The 21,539-nt window shown below is 38.9% G+C and overlaps 2 protein-coding genes across 3 annotated transcripts; both read right to left on the minus strand.

Annotated features, from left to right (window-relative positions):
* Positions 1-2,887: 2,887 nt before the first annotated feature.
* On the minus strand, positions 2,888-17,211 carry hnf4g (hepatocyte nuclear factor 4, gamma). Of its 2 annotated transcripts, none has more exons than XM_026180835.1 (11): positions 16,954-17,211; positions 12,113-12,278; positions 11,773-11,867; positions 10,291-10,397; positions 10,016-10,165; positions 7,593-7,680; positions 7,068-7,220; positions 6,546-6,595; positions 6,075-6,261; positions 4,022-4,141; positions 2,888-3,765 (listed from the first exon to the last, which is right to left on the minus strand). In XM_026180835.1, the coding sequence occupies exons 1-11, from the start codon at positions 16,982-16,984 to the stop codon at positions 3,644-3,646; spliced, it is 1,269 nt and encodes a 422-aa protein (XP_026036620.1). In that variant the 5' UTR covers positions 16,985-17,211; the 3' UTR covers positions 2,888-3,643. The 2 variants fall into 2 exon arrangements, with proteins under 2 accessions (XP_026036620.1, XP_026036619.1); XM_026180834.1 differs by lacking the exon at positions 16,954-17,211 and adding an exon at positions 13,685-14,025.
* A 529-nt stretch (positions 17,212-17,740) lies between these two features.
* gpr141 (G protein-coupled receptor 141) lies at positions 17,741-19,641 on the minus strand. Its single transcript, XM_026179386.1, has 2 exons — positions 19,579-19,641; positions 17,741-19,132 (listed from the first exon to the last, which is right to left on the minus strand). Exon 2 carries the CDS (start codon positions 19,129-19,131, stop codon positions 18,217-18,219), a length of 915 nt encoding a protein of 304 aa, XP_026035171.1. The 5' UTR covers position 19,132; positions 19,579-19,641; the 3' UTR covers positions 17,741-18,216.
* Between the last annotated feature and the right edge of the window lie 1,898 nt (positions 19,642-21,539).

The raw sequence follows: 21,539 nt of genomic DNA on the forward strand, positions 1-21,539 counted from the left end.
GTAAAATTAAAACATGCAAACCTAAGATCCAGCTAAGGAAGACCAAAACATTTCACAGTTGCATCCTTCTTTTGTTCCTCCTTCTGTCTGTCTCCTCATCCCTTTGTTTCACCTTCCTCAGGTGGAGTGAGTATCATACTGGTTTGTAATAGCGTGCTGTCAGTGTGGGCCGCTGTGAGGTGAGGTGTGGGGAGGAGAGCAGTGCGTCTCAGATGAGATATGTGACTGGCATGCTAACACGCAGTTTTATCTGAGCAAAAAGAGAGAGAGACAGGGCCCCCATATCTCCTCACTATAGGCCTTTGATTAAAGCTCCCCAGGTACGCACACATACTCACAATTCCAATAACACACACAGGAGTGTACACCCACTCACCCGCTCGGATTCTAAATAAATTGCAGCTGGGAGAACACACACACACACACACACCTACTGTATATGCACATACACACATCTTTCCGTTGCAGGTGGTGTTGTTCTGACCTAAGCCAGGTAGCTTGTCCATTATGGAGTTGATAGGAGGATTTGGCCATGTTGATTCTAGACAACATCATCTCCTCCGCCATAAATAACCTGAATGTTTTCTCTGAGTCACACCACAATATATAGACAATAAGAGCTCTCGGCTTTATCCCTGGGTTGCATCCACTGCACGCAAACAATCACACATACACATAAACCTCCATAAAATGATTGCGTGTGGACGGACGTAAGCAGAATCACAGATTTAAAAGTACAGTTGGCCCCTCAGCTTAGTTTTATTGTAAATTACAGCTTTGCATTCGAGTTTGGCTTCAATGTTTGTCTCAAAAATGTGTTTTCCTCAGATGGACCACGGGGGGAAGCTGGTTTGCTTTTAGATGAGCAGCGTCGTCCGGCGCTGTGGTCTCAATAGCTTGCCAATAAAGCTTTGGATACAAACTGTATACCCCTGACCAGTGGAACTATGGGGGAGTGTGATGACTTCTATGAGGGAAGTAATAGACAAGCCACACTCACTATTACTGAATGTGGGTAAACCATATTGAAATATATTTCTGCCAATTTGTCATTATCTGTGTCTATATTGTCTTCCTTTCCAAATATGGAAAAAAAGTCAATTTTACCTTTTTTCCATATAGCAAAAAAACCCTATACTGAAATTACTTTTTATGGTTGTAGAAACAGATAAATTGGAAAGGAATCATCTTTTTTTCCAGACATTTTTTTATTTGTTTTATAAAACACAAAAATGAATGAATGCATAGACATATAATATTTCATATATTACATATACAACAAGTAGTACACCTGGCACGCTGTTGTATTTCACCTCTTCACAGCTAGAGGGTAGTACTGTGCTACAGCATAATGTACTGAATGGCAAGGTCATTACAGTTAATCCAAATTGACAAATTCATTCACAAGCACTTCTTAAAGATTGTCTTTTAATCAACATATAAATTCAGAAATGTACACATCATCAGTACAAACCAACCAAAATATACAGCTGATTCAAGAAACTGAATGGATTTATATTTTCTGTAATTTTGAATATATACAGCAAGTTAAATATTATCCACATTCCTTTCTGCATTTATCATGAATTTCATTACTGCAATGCTGATCTTTATTATATTAATATATGTATGTATATCAGGCAAGTCTCATTGTGTAAGCTATGTGTATTATAACTCAGTATCAAATATTAACTACAAATTTAAATATATATATAATTTTGTTGCATAACTGTCATTTACTTCCTGTGTACATACTTTAGTTTAGAGGTGAGCACAGTTTTAGATGTATTAGGCCCAAAAGAACAGTATTATTTTTGTGATAGCCAGCTTTTTTTCCTGAGTATCTTTAATTTTTTTTATATTAATTTTTTTGCAATAGCTTTTTTTTCCTATAATGAATAAAAGCAATTTTTGTACATTCACATATTTTCAGATAAGTTATAAACTGTACCGTTTAGTACATTAGGATTGATCTACAGTAGATATATGTTTTATATATATGTATAACCAATCAAGTAAGAAATTTAAGACAAGAAAGAAAGTTAAAAAAAAAAACATTTTCATTTCACTAAGCAAGAAGGGTGCCTTACTGACTTGAATACCATCAGTCAGTTAATGGTTTTAAGTGACCACATAGATGCACAACTTCCTTCATTAATCCCAGTTTTGCAGCAGAATATTAAACTCTGAGGGCTCAATTTTCTTGAGACCGAACACAGATGGAGGCTCAGACACAAAAGCAGCAACAGGTGAAACAGAAAGCACACGAATTTCAAAATAAAAATCAAGCTACATCACCTTAAATAGGCTGTCAGCAGTGCCTATTTAAACAGACCCATTTATGTCTTAAAAGTAAAGTCAGCATTCTAAATATAAAAGAGTGTCTCTGCAAAATACCAGTTTAAAATACTCATCAAACAAAATAAACAGTCTTCAGGTCACTTAGAGATAATTTTGTTAAACAAACGGTCAGACTGAAATTCAGCGAAACCATGAAGAGAGCTCCTGCCGCCACCATCTGGACTTTTTTTTTTCTTCCGGTGTGCTGCAAGCTTTTATCTTCCTTACTCAGCACAGCAAAATTAAAGGCTACTGGACCCCTGCGGGAGTCTATCCCTGATATTTAAAAATAAATTTGGAAGGCATGCATTTGAGCTTGTTTTAAAATGTTTTCACCAACATGTTTACTTGTTTAACATTCAGGTTGGATGAAAGTCATGTGAGCAAATATTTATGAATATGATTCCAGTGGTCAAAATGAAATATTATACGAATGTAATGTGAATATATATAAGTTTAGATAGAGTCTGGACTTTGTATTACACATAATATATGTGTGTGTGTGTGTGTGTGTGTGTGTGTGTGTGTGTGTGTGTGTGTGTGTGTGTGTGTGTGTGTGTGTGTGTGTGTGTGTGTGTGTGTGTGTGTGCGAACGTATTTTGATGGAGCTCGGAACTCATCCTGGGGACAGCTGCATTACTCCAGATGATTTCACTGTTAAATCTCTGAGAAATAGCTTTCTAGTGTGATGCTCAGAAAAACAGAGAACATGCCTTTAGTTGACGGATCCTGCTGCCAAGTCTGGAGATTTAAATGAATAATAAAGTTGCTGCTGTGCCATCATTGCAACTTAAATACAATCCCTCTTTCATATCAGTGACTACAGTGGAAGCACACGTATCATTCTTGCTGCGGTGTGATGACTATGGGTAAGACATGGTCTGAGCGTGTTTTAAGGCAAATACAATTTTGTGCTAAAATGAGCACCAATGTTTGACTGCGCCGCCTGATCAGGATACCCAGAGTCTGCGCTGCCAAACACTCTGGTGCCAGGAAATAAGCAAATAAGCATAGACACACACACAGACACACACAGACAGGGTTGTACCTGAAAAAGACTGCATAAACATTGTGCTTTTCTTTTGTGAGTTTTGCCACTGTAAGAAAATAAAACCTTGAAATGTGGTGCACATAACCGGTTAGGATATTGTATCAGGAGCTCCAGGAGTCATGGGGTAGGAAAGTCTAACTGTTGACACTGAACAGAGATTTCTGTCATAATTTTCATACCATGCCTGGATAATGAACAGGGGGCAAGGAAACTGATCTGCTGTCAGATTCGTTGACATAATGCAGGAAAGAGTCAGGGGTCTGTCTGTGCAGAAGGTGAAGGGCTCGCTGGAGGACAAACAGGCTGGGGAAAATGTTTGTACATTTCCGGTGCAGGACCCTGCGGGGGCGATGGGATGGGAGTGTCTGGAGAGGCTGCAGGAAAAGAGACAGGGACAAAGCAACATTTGTAGGATTGTGTGATATACATACATATATATTACAGATTTTAATTACTTTGTTGAAGCATAATTTTAAAAAAAAAAGTTTTTGGACACACTCTTTAGATAAGATAAAGTGTGTGTTTGTTTGTGTGTATGTCACGTTTGCTCCAGTGTTACTGAATGCACTTTACATGACTGCATGCATTTTTGTTTGTGTGTGTGTTAACTGATAGCATCCAGAAACTTACCTATTTGTGGAGTGTGATTGACAGGCATGGTACTGATGACCAATGTGTGTCCAGTCACAGGGTCCTGGGCCAGCTGGGTGTGTGCTGAATGGTGCAGGTGTGTGGGTTCTGTTGCAAGCCCTTAAAATATAACACAGGTGCAAATAAACTTCAACACACAGTGATGAAGTTGTAACCAGAGTAATTTTGCAGATTTCTTCCTACTTTGTTTCATGCGCTACTTTATGTTCAGGGGTGTGGATAAAGGGGGCACCCGGGGTGGCACTACCTCCCTGAAATTTGATTGCCACTCCTTGTTGCCCCCTTTAAACTGTGTTGCCATGTCAGATAAATGTATAATTAAATGTAATAATAAATGTATAATTACGTACTGCTAAATAAGTTAAATGCAGTGATAAAATTTTGAAAGTTGGACCCCCTCTCATCGACCTCAGTAGTCTGGGCTACTGCCTACCATCCCCTGTAAATGTAGAGACTATGTCATTTATGTATACCACTCAGTAAAATTAAACATATATGCTGTTGTAACCAGACTAACTTTTATTCAGCTTTTACCATATTACAGTTGCAAAGCAGTTAGGTTTTTGAGTGTTTCTACAGGTGAGAGGTCTGTTCACATTAAAATATATTAACTCACTGATTTTTCAGCTAGTTTGTTTGTATGTGTGTAGATATCCTATTTCCTTTTAAAAAGATGGGCCAACCTGAATGAACCTTTGCACAGACATTGTCACATATACAGTAAGTCCCAGTTCTTTTGATTTTGGTGTATCATGTTCACTTCATCATTCCCCAGAGGATGCCATGTTATGTTCTCCGATATGTGTATGTCGCCCGTACATGATTTCACGGTCACGAAAATTTCAATCAATGTTCTGTTCGAGTCACCACTGAATACAGATTAAAGAATAAGAAATATGGTCCATAAATATCACAGCCGTAGAACTTAACAGGTGACATTTCATTCAAGTAAAGCTAAAGAAGCTGTAAGTACTGCAAAAGGTTTTTATGTAAGACTTAATTTTTCATATTGGTTATGTGGGTGTTGTTAATGATTCCTGTATTATATATACAACATTTCTTTAAAATATAAATGAATTACTATGAAGGCAGCAGTTTGAAGTTAAAAGACCAAAGGCAGGATGTGAAACCATGAGGCTACAATTGTGATCTTAAATTATTGTAGAAAAAATCCCCTAAAGCACTTTTTTAAAAAATTACAGGTTACATTTTTGTCTGTTTTTGGTGATTATTACCAGACATACTAACATAACCTGTAAGCCGTCTTTCTTTCTGTTTAAACAAGTTTATATATACATATATGTCTGTGCCATTCATGAGTAAAGCTAAAAAAATTACTTGATATGAGAAGACACATTGTTTTTTATAGATGTTTATAAGCTATACAGGATCTTTCCTTTTGTCTTTCAGTTTTGCTTGATCATACTCATTGCTAAATATAATGTCATCTTAACAGAATTTGAATAGCCTGAGAGTTTTTATTACTGCGTTTTGTGTGTGGTTTCGTTCTACATTCTGACAAGATGCTGGCAAATGCAACAAGTGCAGCTATTTCTGTGCTCTTTCTTTTAAGTCGGGTTGTCATATCATGGAGGGTTTTTTTAAGCATATATGGTGAAAACTGGAAAACATTTTTGGAGATGACTTTTTAGTTTATGTTTCAAGCTTCAATTGTCTGTCATGGCCCTCCTGAGAATATATTTGATGCACTGTAGCTTTAACTTCAGATTTCCCGTATTTATATACATTTAGATCTGTTTGCAGATGTCCCTAGCAGCATCTTATGTACCCGGTTTATTCTATTTCAGCTTAACGTAATATAAATATAAATGCGTATTGTACAAAGTTATTGTGTAAAACTTTTTGCCTCCTGTATATAAACTAGAAAACTTTCAAGCAAGTATTCTTTTCGTTTTCCGCAGTGCTTCATAATTCTGCACTGAGAAATTTCAGCAGAGGATTTGGTGGTTGTGCTCAAGGTCAAATTTGTTTTTTCTGCACATTTACAAGCACAGACATCAGCCAATCTCACCTCCTAGAAGCATTTCATGCAACAGGTTGTCTATCTTGGCCAGGCCGCAAAACTTAATGAACTGGAGCTGTTCGATCATCTGCCAGGTGATGCTCTGCAGGGTGGGCAGCAGGAGTAACAGCTCTCCAAAACGACCTCTGGAGTCATACTGACGATCATTAATGTAGTCTTCCAGACTCATCTGAACCTGTGCGCACGCACAAACACAGAGTCCCTATGTGGTCACATGTCACTGTCATTATAAGCAAAATCCATTTTTCTTTAATTTTGCTGACATATTGAAAGAAGATGTGCATAAATTAAAAGAAAAATACATGATGACATTGAGGTTGACATTGACAGGATGGTTGCTTTTGAAATCAAAATCATTTACATGATTGAAAATTTAAAAAAAAAAAGAAAAAAGAAAAAAATATCCTAGAACGACCAGATGTCCCGCAACAATCTAGAAAGGTCAAATGCTTGACCTACCTGCAGTCGCATGGTCTTAATCTTCGAAGGATCCCGCAAAGACTTTGCATCTGCAGAATGGAAGGCAAAGCAAGGAAGGGGGGTTGCGTTAAGGCGGGGAAGGGATATAGGACAGGATTGAGGGACGGGGCAGCACAGGATAAATAAATAAATAAATAAAAATGGAAAGATCATGGATGGAATTGCGGATATGAGTGGAATTGATGGAATGATTATGGTCAAACTTTGGCATGAAGTGCAAAATGAAGGATTTAGTGAAGGGGATAGAAAAGGGAGGGAGTAACAAAACATGGGGGCAGGGATTGTGGTCACACTAGGGTAACGTAAAGAGGCAAGAGAGGGATTGGGACCTAACTTTGAGGGGAAATCTAGCCGGGACATGTCGGGAAAGATGGATATGAGCAGAAAAGGCAATGCAGACAAGATAAAATCGTCTGTTCAAATTGATTGTGATGTCTGTCATCATCTGTGGTTTACTATTTTTACTGGTTCTGGGGTTAAATGCCACTTTTTATTCATTACCTGGGTCAAAAAAGACAATAGCCTTGAGTGCTGCAAACTCGTTGTCATCTATTTGTATTTCCTGGAAGGGCCGCACCAGCTCATCCAGGACTCTGTTGGCTACCCTACAGATCTCTGGTTCAGGACTGTCTCTGTGGATCACACAGCCATTACCTGCAGGGACAGTGAGTAAAGTTAGCGGCAGTGTTGAGATGAAGTAGGTACTGAACATGGGTGTGTATGAGGTGGAGCGCTGTGGTATGTGCTTTTGGAGCCAGGTGGATTTTTGTTTCCTTCAGAGAAACTTGTAGACTCTCTTTTAGGCAGGGCAATGGGCTATGGAAAATAGGTGTGGAGATCTTAAGAAGTATAAAAGTGCCTGATTGTTTGTAGTTGCTTACAGTATGATGTATCGATAATGAATAATGTAATTTACAAGAAAAACTTTTGAAGTCACAGAGAAACAGAAAGCTTTAGTTAATCATTCTAAGTCCACATGACTTCACCACACATAAGGAAGAGGCCTTTCTAGTCATTGGTTTCTACCTAAAAGCAGGAAGTCCTTGAATGGCATTGACCTTTTGGCAACCCCAAGCAAGAGGTGTTCACCAGCATGAGCCCGAAGCAAGCTCACCTATGGACAAACACACACAGGTAAACAAAGAACAGAAACAATGTAACAATGCCTCAAATTTAATCATTACCTTCAAATATTCTGTTTTCAAACCTCGCACATCAACAAGTGCTGAAAATTAGTTTCCAAAACCAGACATGAGATAATAAGTACAGTATTGTACAAATGTCCTGAGTCCACCCTCATTTCTCTATATTTTGGTTCCAAGTGCTTGCTTCTAATTTTTGTGGTCTTAATCAATAGTTCTCCAGGATGTCTGAAGGGCTTTGTACCTGACTGTTTTCAGAGGAATGTTTATTTGTTTTGTTTCGCTCTGCTTTTTGTTAAGCTATTTCAAACGGACCTATGAATCATTCAAGCATAAAAAAGGAGTGTAACTCAAGGGATTAACCAATGTTCTGTCTACACATAACAACTCTGGAAAAGAAACCCTTTTAAATTGTATCTTTGAGCACTTTGTTGCTAGCAACCTAAAACCCCCCACAATTTCTTCCCCTTTCCTTAGTTGAATTTATGGCAAATGCCAAAGATAACACAGTTTCACAGGCATAAAATATATAATTTTTTTGCACCTGCAAGGGGATTCTCAAAAAGCTGTTACTTGAAAATTTGGCATATCTCAGCGATGTGTGTAAAAACATAGAGAATCTGTACAGGTGGAGGACAAAAGACGATGCGGCAAGCCTAAACAGTATGTGCAGAAGATGAAGAGTAACTGAAGTCACGTCATTAAGAAATAGGAAAACTCCAGCAAGGACCTCAGCAACTAAAATGTGCATCTGGCTAGGGATGGGTACCGGTATCCGGTGCGCACATTTCGGTGCTTTTTTTTTCCTGAGATGTCATACACTTTGGATTCTAGCCAATCATTTTACCTTTGCAAGCGTAGTAGGCGGGCCCAGGTACCTACATTCTTTTAGAGCAGAGCTACAGATTAAAAATGCCCAAGGCAAAGCGGTCAAATTCTGGCTGTACTTCACAGCAAAAGATGCAAACTCAGCAGCCTGCAACAAGTGCTTTAAGGTGATACTGTGCAAAGGAGGTAACACCTCGAATCTGATGAAACACCTGGCGACGTATAGCATTTTGTTAAAAGCCGAGAAATACGGCGTATTTGATAGCTTGCTGCGAGACTTCACACCGTGCACATCTACTGCGGGTGGGTTGCCTGTTATCGGACTAGGATTTAGTAACATCCCCCAAGAACCCGAAGAGTAGAGTCCTGGCCCGTAGCCCGGCCAGTGTAGCAGAAATGATGAGGGATGATGATGGCAGCAGCAGCCGTTCTTCTCTGCGTGAGTAGCTTAATGTTGTTCGTGTGTAAGCTAACCACGTTATTGAATTAATGCATGTAAGGTGAACTAGCAAACACCGTCGTAGTTACATGCGGCTGTCTTCTTGTTTGATGGCAGATGCTCCCTTCACCCTGGCCAAAAAGGCTAAAATGACCAAAGAAAAAGTGGAGAACAGCTGAACATGAGAGGTTTTTGGACAAAGTTTGTTTTTTGCATTGTTTAAGCACTGCTTCCAGCCAAGAGTGATACCATAAATCCCCTATAGCTGCAGAAAAGGCTAACATTGTTATCTTTTTACAAAAAAACAGCTGAACATGAGAGGTTTTTGGACCAATTTTGTGTTCTCCATTCTTTAAGCACCGGTTCGAGCACCATTTAAGCACCGGCACCGTTTCAAAAGTACCGGTTTGGTACTGGTATTGGATAAAACCTAAACGATACCCATCCCTACATCTGGCCCTTCAGCTGTTCACCAAGTCTTAGTAGAAATAGCCTCAGTGCAAAGGTGGCTGTCAAGAAGCCATGGGCAAGAACTGGACTGTGTCATCAATATATACAAAGGAGATCAGGAGAGAGGCACAGCAGTGAATGTCCACAGAAACCTGTAAATTACGGTGGAGGCTCTCAGCCAGTGGTGCTGTGAATCTTGTCAAACATGGACTGGCCTTGCAAGAGCCTGGACCTTAACATTATTGAAGCAGTGTGACTTAATTGGGACTGAGAACATAACATTCAAAGAATAGCTTTAGAATGGCCTTTAAGACTACCTCAAGAAATGGCAAGAAATTTTAGGTTGAATTGGATATTAAAGGCAGTCATACCAAACTTCAAGTTCCTTAGGATTGTCCAAACTCTGTACAAAGTCTTTCCATGTATGTTTTTAGATGTTACAGTACATTGCTATAGCCATTTGCTATCATATATTAGGAAGTGAGGGGCAGCTCAAGACTTTTGCGCAGTACTGTATGCATGACACTCATTACATGCAAAGAAGAAATGTCACAGTCACAGATTGCAAATCAGGCAGAACAGCCAGTTACCTGGTCATCCAGTGGAAGTTCTCCAAAAGTAGGAATATATTTGGCCCATTCCACCAACACCAATAACTGCTGTCTCATAGAATCACATATGTCCCCTACAGTGGCTGACTTCTGCTCTGACAAGTCTGCTATTCCAACCGGAGTAGTGCTCTGCCGGAGAAGAGGAATTGAACAGCTTGCAGGTTACAGGTCACTCATATTACTGATAAAGTTCATCAACTAACATACAAACATAAAAGAGATTTAAAATAAGAAATTTATAAAGGGATTATCACCTGGTGGGACAATGATTCTGCTTGGGCCAAAATAGTAATAGTTGGAAGGTCTTGGGAGTCGGAGATACTTCTTCGGGAACTGATCCGATCCCTCTCATTCTGCACAGCTAATATATCACAAACATAATTATGGCTGTGTGTATGCATGAAAGAGGAAGCAATCTAAAAAAGGGAACAGTGAAGAAGCAACATCTCCAACACTTTACCAGTCAAATAGCCGCCCCCCCCCACAAAAAAAGAGTAACAACGTAACAATGATGAAGCTTTATTCCTGGTTTTCCAGTTTTGAGGCTTTAAATTTTAAGTAATTTATGAGTGTTAAGAGATGCCTGCATACACTACGACAGTTAATAATTAGGAAAAATAGCACTACAGACTCTCATCAACAAAGGGAGTCAAACGTTAACCTGATACAATCCAGAACAACATGTTTAAATAACACATGATTAGGGGTTGTAAAACTCTGTACCAAGGTTATACCCCTCATAAATACAAACACACACTAAGTAAACACCTGTTTTATGGCAGAGCCCATTTCATCCATCTTGAAGCAGTTGTCGGTTTCTCTGACAGAAGTAATTTCTTCTCTCATTTTAATTTTCCACTTTGTCATTAAACTTCACTAAGAAAGGTACTTCTCCTTCATAGTGTGTATATAATGTACATACAGTGCTGTGAGGGATTGGCCCTCTTCATGATGCCTTATCTTTTTGCATATTTGCCACATTTACATGTTTCAGATGATGGAATCAATTTTAATATTAGACAAAGATAACTCGGGTAAATACTGGTTGACAGTTATCTAAACCCACTTGGCCCTACGTGGAAAAGTAAATGGCCCCTAAACTTAATAACTAGTTGTGCAATGAGTCATTCACATCGCGGTGGAAAAACTTTGGCCCACTTTGGAAAACTATTTTTATTCCATTTCATTTTGAGCATGAACAGCCTCTTTAAGATCACGCCGAAGCATCTCAGTAGAATTTGAGTCCAGACTTCGACTAGACCACTCCAAACACTTCCGGAGTGTTTTGGATCATTGTTCTGCTGCATAACTTGAGAATACTTAAGCTTGACTGATAACGGATGGTCTTCTTTATGTAAAGAGCAGAATTCATGGTTCCATCAGTTATGGCAAGTCATTCAAGTCCTGAAGTAGCAGAGCAGGACCAGATCATCATTGCCAAGTCGCTTTCTTATTGTTGAATCATGAACTCTGACCGTAATTGAGGCAAGTGACCTTTCAGCCTACTTCACTTCTCACTTTCTTGATTTATCTGATCTGACAGATGAATGAAATCATTGTTTAAAAAATGCATTTTGTATTTACTCAGGTTATCTTTGTCTAATATTAAAATTTGTTTGACAATTTTGTGCGACATATATGCAGAAACGTAAAAGATCAGGAAGACTCTATCTCTATTCTCTGCATGTAGGTGTAACAATTTCACTTCGCGTCTCATTCAAAAGAGGTTTCACTACCTTCTTTTTTCATGCCAGCTCTGAAGCATTTGTTGAGTCTGCAGAAACGACACTGGTTCCTCTTATCTTTATCCACGACGCACTGTCTGCTGAACCTTCAGAACATGCAAAGTTATCAGAGCAAGAAAATTGTGACATATCATTCGACAATAAAGTATGCAACCCTGAAACAAAAAGCAAATTATCACTATTTTTGGCAAATTATCTTAAGGGTGCATGAGTATAAAAGCACATTTGTGATGATATTTATGACAATTGCATGAACTATTTCTTATATTTCCCACATGCATACACACATTATGCATTTCATGCTTGCACAGTGTATCTTTGCAAACTGTACCTGCAGGTATAGACGTGGCTCTTGCGTATCGAGCGTCTGAAGAAGCCTTTGCAGCCATCACAGCTGGAGGCTCCATAGTGTTTCCCTGTGGCTTTATCTCCACAGATTGCACAGTTACTAATGATCCCATCTGGACCAGGCAGGCTTGGCTCTGTCGGCATGCTGTCTGGAGCACCAAAAAAAAAAACAAAATAAAACACACACAGGTAAATACAAATGCATATGCATTATGCACACGTCATTCTTTCAAAAGTGATTCACTTTGTGCATTTTATGATGATGATGGAGATTTTGACACTTTGGTCCCCAATCTCCAATAACCATGTGGTGATATGAAAGACCGTAGCATACAGTTCACATTACTTTCACACATTTCAAGCTATTCAGTGACCCCTAAAGCCCTGTGGGTGGGGGCTTTTGGATCACGAAAGAGGCCACTCTGATCAGGAAATGATCATCGGATTAAAGGTGATTTTGTAATGACTTTTATCCCCAAAGGAACTCAAAAGTCCCACTCGGTAGGTCAGCAAAATGCCCCTTCACCATTAGACCCCCCCCCCCCCCCCCAAACCATGTATCACTGAAGGAAACCCATAACACTGCTGATACTTCTCTGGTAAATGTGTTGTGCATTGTGTTGGAGGATGTCTGGTATTACCAGACATTGCTGTTAATGACAAAACATGATTGTCATTGTCTTTATTTCTATTTTTATGTCTTTATTGTCATCATCAACATAATCTCTACCATTATACCAGCACCAGCATCGTCACTGTAATAGAAACCATCACCATCATCGCTGCCTCCATCTAAGTTGTTCTGTTAAAGTCTACTAAATGGAACCTGCTGTCGATCGAGTAAAAACTCAAGATGCATCGAACACATACATGTTTAAATTTCTACTGCGCACAACTCATTTGGTCTCACACGGGCCAGTGCCATTGTTAAATGAGTCAATGAGTGTCTACAGTAAATGTTTGACTAATTTTCCTTCCATGCTGAGGTAACGCCCGTGTATCACAGAGATTTGTGCTTGCTGTCCAGTAAAATATCTTTATGACACATTCCTGCAGTTTCTGCCTAAACTGTTTGGTTATCATTCATTTAGTCCCCCTCAAACTTTGACACAGCCCTTTTATTTCCTTCACAACACACACTTCCTTTCATGATGCATACACACATACACAGGCAACAACAGGCAAGTGGGATTTACTATACATAATGGTGTCAAGCAAGACACACATACACACTGGCAGTCAGTATTAAAACATCAGTCAGAGTTTCCCAAGCAGTGCACTTGAGCATATCAAACACATCAAACACATTTCCCCTCTTTCTGCAAATAGCAACTCATTTGCGTTCAGCTGCTGTCACTAAACTTCATCAGTGACTGTCTTATTTAACAAACAGCCACAACTCCTCATCCAGTACTCTGGCTGATGACCCAATCAGATCATTCTAAAGGCCCTGATAAGTATGTGAGAGAGTGGCCTATCTTTCAATGTATGTCTTTCTGTGTGCTTGACTTGTTTGTGTTTTGGTGTGAATCTGTCTGTATTTGCACACACTTACCTCGTCCTACATAGAGTACCTCTGCATGCTCAAAGCCCAGCGTGTTGTACGAAGGATCCAGGCCTTCACAGTAGTTGGCTACTTCCATATCTAACAGAGTTTTACTCTGAGGAGTAGGAGGATACTTCATTCCTGTTTGAGCCTGGTTTTCTCTCTCTTCTCTTCTCTTCTCTTCTTTTTTCCTATAGTCCTGCCTCTGTTTCATCTATTTCTTTCAGAAATAACAAGGGAGATCCCTGTCATAAAAGACCCATAATCTGATCTGATTGGGCCTTGAACAATAAGGAGGGGAGGAGCTGGGGTTCTTCTCACCTTATTACACTTCACTTATCTACCCTTCTCTCATACACTTATCACAGGGATGAATAGATAGTGAGAAAAGAGACATTTCCTTTCCCTCCTCTGTCTTTCATTGCTCTTTTATTTATTTATTTGGAGAACGCTTGCACACTATGTGCACAATTTAGGCGTTTGTTCTTACAGAGAGTAGCATGTATGAATGTGCATCTGACGTGTGTGTGTGTGTGTGTGTGTGTGTGTGTGTGTGTGTGTGTGTGTGTGTGTGTGTGTGTGTGTGTGTGTGAGTGACTGTGCGTGTCCTTCCCAGGTTTCCTAATCTAATCAATGGTGAAGTAATAGCACTACCACCTCAGCAGATATAATCTATAAGGACACGCAGTGAAGTAGAAAACACTGATAACTCCCATTAAGGCATCCACATACACACCATGGGTTCACCCAACCCACTGTTTTTAACTCTTTATTTACTCTTTTTCTACTACAAGTTTCTAAATAATCTGACTGCTACTTTAAACATCACCAACAACACTGCTTTTAATTTCTTCTTCTTTCATAGTTTTTTAGCTCAGTCATCAATGTCTATGGTTTCATATCAGTTAGAATAATTATTTGCAAAAAAACCAAACAAACAAAAAAAAACCAAACAAGATTAGTAAGTACAAATTGACTCTAAAGTGCAAATTGGAACAGGTGTTACCCTCCTATTTTCAGTCAGGGAAGTTAAAAACATAATATGACCACCTTTGCATGAATCCATCAACATGTGCCTAACCCACCCATTTAAATCAGGGGTTTCATTACACTAACTCTTATCGTGTGGGTTAAAGGTAATCAGCTTGAGGCATTGTGCTGTGAAGACTGTAAATGATAAGAGGCAGTGTCATAGGAGATTTGATGCCCTAAATCAGCAGTGAATGGCCCAGTCTGAGGGGTTCGTCATATATGTGCAGGTATGGTGTGGTCAGTTTAGGCAACAATATTGCACACATGACAGAAAACGCTATTAGCACTTGGCTGCATGGTAATAACAGATATATTCTATAATATTGGAAGCGTAGGGACTAAGAGACAGAGGCGATAGAGAGAGAGAGCGATGTGATAGAGAGATTATAGAGAGATTACATTTTAACCAGGTAGTAACGTTAGGACTCCTGACTCATCACATTTGTGGAAAGGGAAGATGAAGAATTGCATCCTTACCGTCACATTTAGTCTGTATAAAGGCATGAGGGTAAATGCAAATGCTCCATGTTAGTTTCTAATAAAGGTTCTTATGTGATTACAGTTTAATAGACAACAAAGAATCGTGCTTTTAGGCTTGTAGATAGAAAGAAAAATCAATGTTCACTCAAAAGTAAAAAAATCTTTAATCCAGAACAGCCTAAACGCTCTAAAAGGCTTTTTTAAAGCTTCACCTTCCACTCTTAAGAGCAAGGACAGAAAGCACAGCAATTGAGGTCTTTATTTCTGTAATGATGAGTGCCTTTGATCTTTCCCCTCTTTTTCATTTTGAATACATAAGAAAGCACTTTCTGATTTGCACTAAGGAAGCTACAACATTTGGAACAGCAAGGGTGATCAGCTGCTTGTGTTGTTTCACAGTAGGTTGTTAATTTTGTTGATCTCTCAGATACATTGAAAGCCTATTCTGCCACCTGGCAAAAAAAGAAAATATAATATAGAAGCAGTTCAGCCTAGACGTAAATTTAAATTAAAAAGATTTTAATGTATGAGAATCACATTCATAGAAACAGTTGTAATACTAAAAAGGTATTGTGGCTTGTTGCAGGACATGTCTGAGAAAGCTTGCATCTGCCTAGCAACCAAAAGCCTTTTGTGGCCATAAAACCCATAGCTAAGAGGCTATATCTGTGTGAACTGGCCATAATACTGTCGCTTCTATTTAGACTAGGTTTTAATAGTCACAGATGACAATCAGCCTCGATTACTGACTCTAGTAAACCCTTACTTCCTGATACTCTGGAAACAGTTAAGTACGCAGTTCAGTAGTATTCACTCCTAAAACTGTACGTCTTTAACACAGTATTTCTTTTTTATGTGTTGCAAAAGAGAGGAAGAGAACATGCAAGAGACTAGATGCATGAAATAAATAGTTAACTATGGTTTTGCAACTCTCACTCTTCACAGTGAAAAGTTAGCGTTACTGTATATGCAAGCTGAAAAAAAAAATGTTAAAAAAATACAAATCAATAATTCAGCTGAAGTGCGTCCTGTGGGTTTAGACATTATAGTTAAGTTTAAGTCTAACAGAACAGCAGAACAGTAAAGGGCAGACCGATATGCACAGCCTCAAAAGTCAATCAACAACTCTGGGAATGCCTCAGCAAAACAATCCCATTGCAATCTGGGCTAAAAAATTAAGTAAGGGTTGTTTCTTTTTTCTCAATATGTGTATACTTCATGTATTGTCAAGGTTTGTGCAAAAAACAAGTAGTTTTGTTCACACAGGCGTTGCATGTTCTTGTAAATAGTAAAAAAATAAAGAGCAAAACTTCCGCCTCCTTCAGATCAATTCATTATAGAACTGCATTATAGAAATGGAATCGTCCTATTGGACATTAAATGCAGTGATAGTAGAAGAAAAACACCACATGAACAGATTACCATCTTTCTGCAGATGAAATGGGTTATCGCCCGATCAGCGCAAGCCCATGTTGCAAAGTTAGTATTTCTTATCTGCTTTTTACAAAATGCCTGCAGATACAGAGTACTGGCTACAGGACATAGCAGCAGGTGCCGTTTGTGCGAACAAGGAGTCCAACCATTGCCACCATAATACAGAAACCACGTGATTTAAGGGATCGCATTCACAAACTTCCTTGAAAAACTACCAAAGGTAACCTTCACTCCCACTACAGCAAAAACAACACTTCTTCTACTCTTCTTAGTCTGATGTGAACCATTTGAATTTCAGCGACAGTGTACTTAAAAAGAAATGTTTGGCTTACCTGTGTTTCTGTTTCTGTCCGGGATGTGCATTTATCCAGGTGTACCGTTGTTCTCCGACAGCTAGCAGCCCTGAGCCCCTCAGTGTGTCATTGGACTAAGTCACACTGAGCATGGGAAAATAGTAAAGGTGTTCAACCACGTTAAAAGGGAAGGTTGGAGAGCTGAGCGGCCTATAATTCAGAAAGCGACACATTGGATGGCGCCACCATAGCCCTGTCATTAGATCGATTTACTAAACAAACTCAAACTAGGGTGGGGATGTTAAACAGTAACCCAGGACCATAAAACTGAAAAGGAAAAGATCACCAGGTGTGAGTCTGTGTGTGTGTGTAGGTGTGTGTGCCCTCTGAGACCCAAAAAAGGTTTGAGATAATGTTTCACAAAATAATGGGGGAGACATAACAATTTACAGTATTTATTTCTCTTCTTCACATCGGCTATGTACACAGGATTTAACTGTTAAGTGCAAATACAGTTAAAAAGTATTCACTTCCACTTAGAGTCCTTGTACACAGATTTACAGAAACAATATCCTGAGATCTCCAATTTCATAGTCTAACATTATAAATTCAAAGTATGAAGCCTTTCTATTATAAGCACAAACCAGCAAATTGCAAGAGCGCCTGCATTAGGAAATAAAATCAAAAGACAGTTTTAAAGTCCTTAAATGTTCTCATGAATAAAAACACGGCTTGCTGTGACACAGTACACATATATAGTAATAACAACAGTAATAGTTAAAAAAAGCACAGCTTGAAAAGTGTGTGTGTGTGTGTGTGTGTGTGTGTGTGTGTGTGTGTGTGTGTGTGTGTGTGTGTGTGTGTGTGTGTCAGTCAATGGTACAAAAATTGTAAAAGTGCAAAAGCATAACTAAGGACATCGTCAGGGGTCTGTCAGTTTTATTTTTTGAAACTCTGTATATATTAAATTATGTTCAAATGTAAAGTGATCTGAAAGACTTGAAGCCAAATAAGCCACTAAGGGAATGTTTTGTCTGACTAAGGTCAATATTTATTGTTAGAAACTGAAAGTCGAACCTAAGCTTATAATCAGAACCAGTGTTTATGCGTCATTCGCAGTTGTCTGCACAGTCTTTTTTCTTTTCATGTGCAATTTTTATGATAAAATTTGTTTTTTAATAATTTTTTATGCTATTTCAAACACTTCAAAAGCAATAAGATTAAATTGTTTAAATTTATGGAACTGTACCAGAACCCTGACAGGCATGAAAAAAAGTGAAGCAAACACAGTACCAGCCGCTTTTAAGCAGCGTTTCCTACAAAGCACATGTTACAGGACCTCCTCCCCAGGAAAGTAAGCATGTCCAAACAGTTAAAAGTGGTTATGCTCAGAAATATTTCATTTGTACCCTCTAATTCTTTTATATTGTTTAAGTAGGACAGTCGAAAAATGTGGTAGGGAATGAAGCAGATGACCATGATTAGCGCAAAGCACAGGCTCTTCAGCTGAGCTCCGAACTCCTGCTGAAAGGTGCATCCCTCCCGATGCTTCTTGTATAAAACCCATAGGACATTGGCCTGGAAGGCTGTCAACACAATGGCAATGACTATAATCAATATGCTTGTCAGGTAGTTCAAAATCAGAACAGATTCTATAGATTTTCCAAACTGGAAGCAACGAGTGGCATTTTTGTCATGGTCTTTGCCATAATTAAAATGGATGATGCAAGGGACAGTGATCAGCACAATAATCCACACCAGAAAACTGATAATGCATGCATGCATCCTGTGAAAGGACACCACCTGGCAAGCTTTCTTGTAGAACGTCAACAGACGGGTGATGAGGATAATCACATACAGGACAAAAGACATGTACATGTGGATGTGGATCATGCTGCTGGTTATTTTACACCATTCATAGCCCAACTCCCATTCATGAACTGCGTAATAGTAGATTCTGAAGGGAACCGTTAGCAGGAAGATGAAGTGAGTGAAGATCAGGTTGAGTACGGCAATTGACGTGGTGGAAGTTGTGGTGGATTTCATGATGCGCATCATCATGGTAAGGCTAATTGTACCACTGATCAGGACCACAGTGTAGATGACCAAGAGGGCTGTGTGGTACTCTTCTAGTTCATCTTTCTCTGAAACTGAGGGTGTGGTCATTGTTGAACTTTGGTTTGGAGATAGTGTGGTCCCATTTAATGTCGAAGTCATCCTAAACAGAAGAGGAAATTGAGTAAGAAAGAGTAAGAGACATTAGAACAGGAAGACAGGCAGGTGTGAAGAGTTAGTGGAAATGAAGTGTATCCAAAAATGATTAAAAACGGGTGTTATAAAAAGAGAAAGAAAACACAAGGCTGTATTGAAAAAAAATAAGAATGACTGATTTAATGTATTTTAAGGGCTTGTTTGTCTTCGGGTGATGAAACAAGACTAAAAACATGTGGCTATGTCACACACCAAACATGTTAGTAAGACTAACTAAAAAAGGTATCTCAAGAATTAAGAAATACAGATAGACCATTTAACCAATAATGGAACCACTGAAGGACACCATATGGTCCACATTAACCATTAAAGGAGCACCACAACACTGGAAAGAACATGATGAGAAAACACAAAGTCCAAGCCAGAGATACTATCGTTTATCAGTGAACTTACTTGCGCTTCGGTCAGTGAAGAACTGTATGCCGAGTACTCTTCTGTGTGTGCGTGCGTCCTCTGGAGTAGATCACATTATATCCAGCAGCGGTATGTTCACAGTGTCGCAGAGGAAGAGAAAAGCTGAGAAAAAACGGATTCTGGTTGAGTGCATTTGCGCATATGCCTTTGAATGCGCGCATGTGTGTGAGAGAGAGAGTAAGAGTGGAAGTTAAGGTTCTGAAAATGAAGCCTTTGTGAGCCTGCGTGTGAGTGTTGTAAAAAACCACCATCTACTTTGCATACTGTGTCAGAAACAGGAGGTTGCTGTAAACACATGTCAGCACACAGGAACACAGGGTTGCTTACTTCCTCATTTTTCTCTAAATGCACTCTTCACTTTGACATTTAAAGTGAAATATAGACGATAAGAAGTTGTTGTAGTAGGATGCCACTTCGAATAAATTAAGAAATTCAGTAATTTGGGGAATGTAGTGCTTGTGTCCTGTATAAAAAATTGTGTGTGGTTTACCAGATGACCATAGATAAAGACAGTTAAAAGCACTGTGAAATGATTAGAGTATTCGCAAAAGCAACAGATTAATGCAACATATTAGGCATGCATGTCAAACAAAAAAGTTTATACTTTTTCACTTTAATGTTCTTGCATCTCTTACACCTTAGGAAGATAACAACTTGTTGTCGATTGGAAGAACACAGTTAAGTCCACTAGTATTTGGAGTGTGGCACAGTTTGTGTTTTTTTTTTTTTTCTAAATTCTGCCTCTGTACACTAACATAGTGGATTTTATATCAAACAATCAAGATGTGATTATAGTGCAGACTTTCAGCTTTTTTCCAGAAAAGTTTAGCCAAAGTATTACATTAATATTTTAGGAATTACAGCCATTTTTATACACAGCGAAACATTTTCAGAAGCTTTAAAAGTATGTGCACACTTGACTGGTAAGTAATTTTGTGGTCAAGTGAGGTCTGCTTTATTCCATCACATGTTAAACAGAAAAATGACCTAGCACTGAAATTTCATTTGGTAGGCATTCACTGGAATTCTTTATATAAGGGTCATCATTAGGATGAAAAAACAAAATAAAAAGATCGGAGAGAAAGTAGAAAAACTTTGGGAGTGGACAAATCAACAGTGCGCTACGTTCTTTAAAATAAGGAATTCTCTGGTGAGCTCAAGATACCAAAAAGGCCTCAAAGATCGAAGACATCGGTTGGAGTGGCTGAGCTGTCTAAGTTCAGAAAAAACTTTCACAAGGGTGAAAACACAAAACAAGCAGAAGCTGAAGGTGACTGCAAAATCTCAAGGGAGGGGTGATGGCATGTGGCAATGTCTGGGTGGTGGGGGGGGGGGTGTTCTAGAGTTCAGAACAGTTAATGGTTTGTAAATAATTATTTTTTGAAACCAGTTATTAAACAAAGCTGAAAGTCTGCACTCACATCCTAACACCACTCTGCTGTAGAGAGGCAGTATTTGGCATCATCCAAATACTTTTGAACCTGGTTACAACTTTGAAAGATTTGCTTTTGCGCTTGCTAGACAAAGTCATCTACTTGCTTATTCAAAAGAGAAGTTAGTCAGGATGTGGTAATGCTAGCTGTGATGTTGACAGATTTATTTAGTAACAACAAAGTGCAAAGACAAGTTACAAGTCATATGACATATACAGCACATTGTATATTGTGATTCCAACTAATATCATAGGAATTTATAAGCTTTTGACTTTGCACCACAGTTGCAAAGATGTCAACATAAAAGATCCAATTAACACCACAGTCCACTTTACTAAACAGGAAAACACCTTCGCATCACTCCGACCACAAGCTTAGTGTGCATGCTGCAAACATTTACCTACCAACGCTGTCCAACATCGATGGTTTTTTAAAGGTTGGTTTATTTGATCCTGCGTATAACCGCACACAGTAAACATAGAATTTGTTCAGTTACACTTTTGCCAC

Source organism: Astatotilapia calliptera, chromosome 9 (assembly GCF_900246225.1).
Source record: "Astatotilapia calliptera chromosome 9, fAstCal1.2, whole genome shotgun sequence".
In the NCBI taxonomy this organism is placed as follows: Eukaryota; Metazoa; Chordata; class Actinopteri; order Cichliformes; family Cichlidae; genus Astatotilapia; species Astatotilapia calliptera.

Bases quoted from the DNA above. Each gene is read 5' to 3' on its own strand.
- hnf4g (XM_026180834.1), bottom strand. From the start codon at position 13,889: ATGAAACAGAGGCAGGACTATAGGAAAAAAGAAGAGAAGAGAAGAGAA. The intron at 10,166-10,290 runs GTGATAATCCCT...CTTCTCCGGCAG, and splicing joins CAGAATCATTGTCCCACCAG to AGCACTACTCCGGTTGGAAT. The intron at 7,681-10,015 runs GTAACTGGCTGT...GTTTGTCCATAG, and splicing joins AACTTCCACTGGATGACCAG to GTGAGCTTGCTTCGGGCTCA.
- gpr141 (XM_026179386.1), bottom strand. From the start codon at position 19,131: ATGACTTCGACATTAAATGGGACCACACTATCTCCAAACCAAAGTTCA.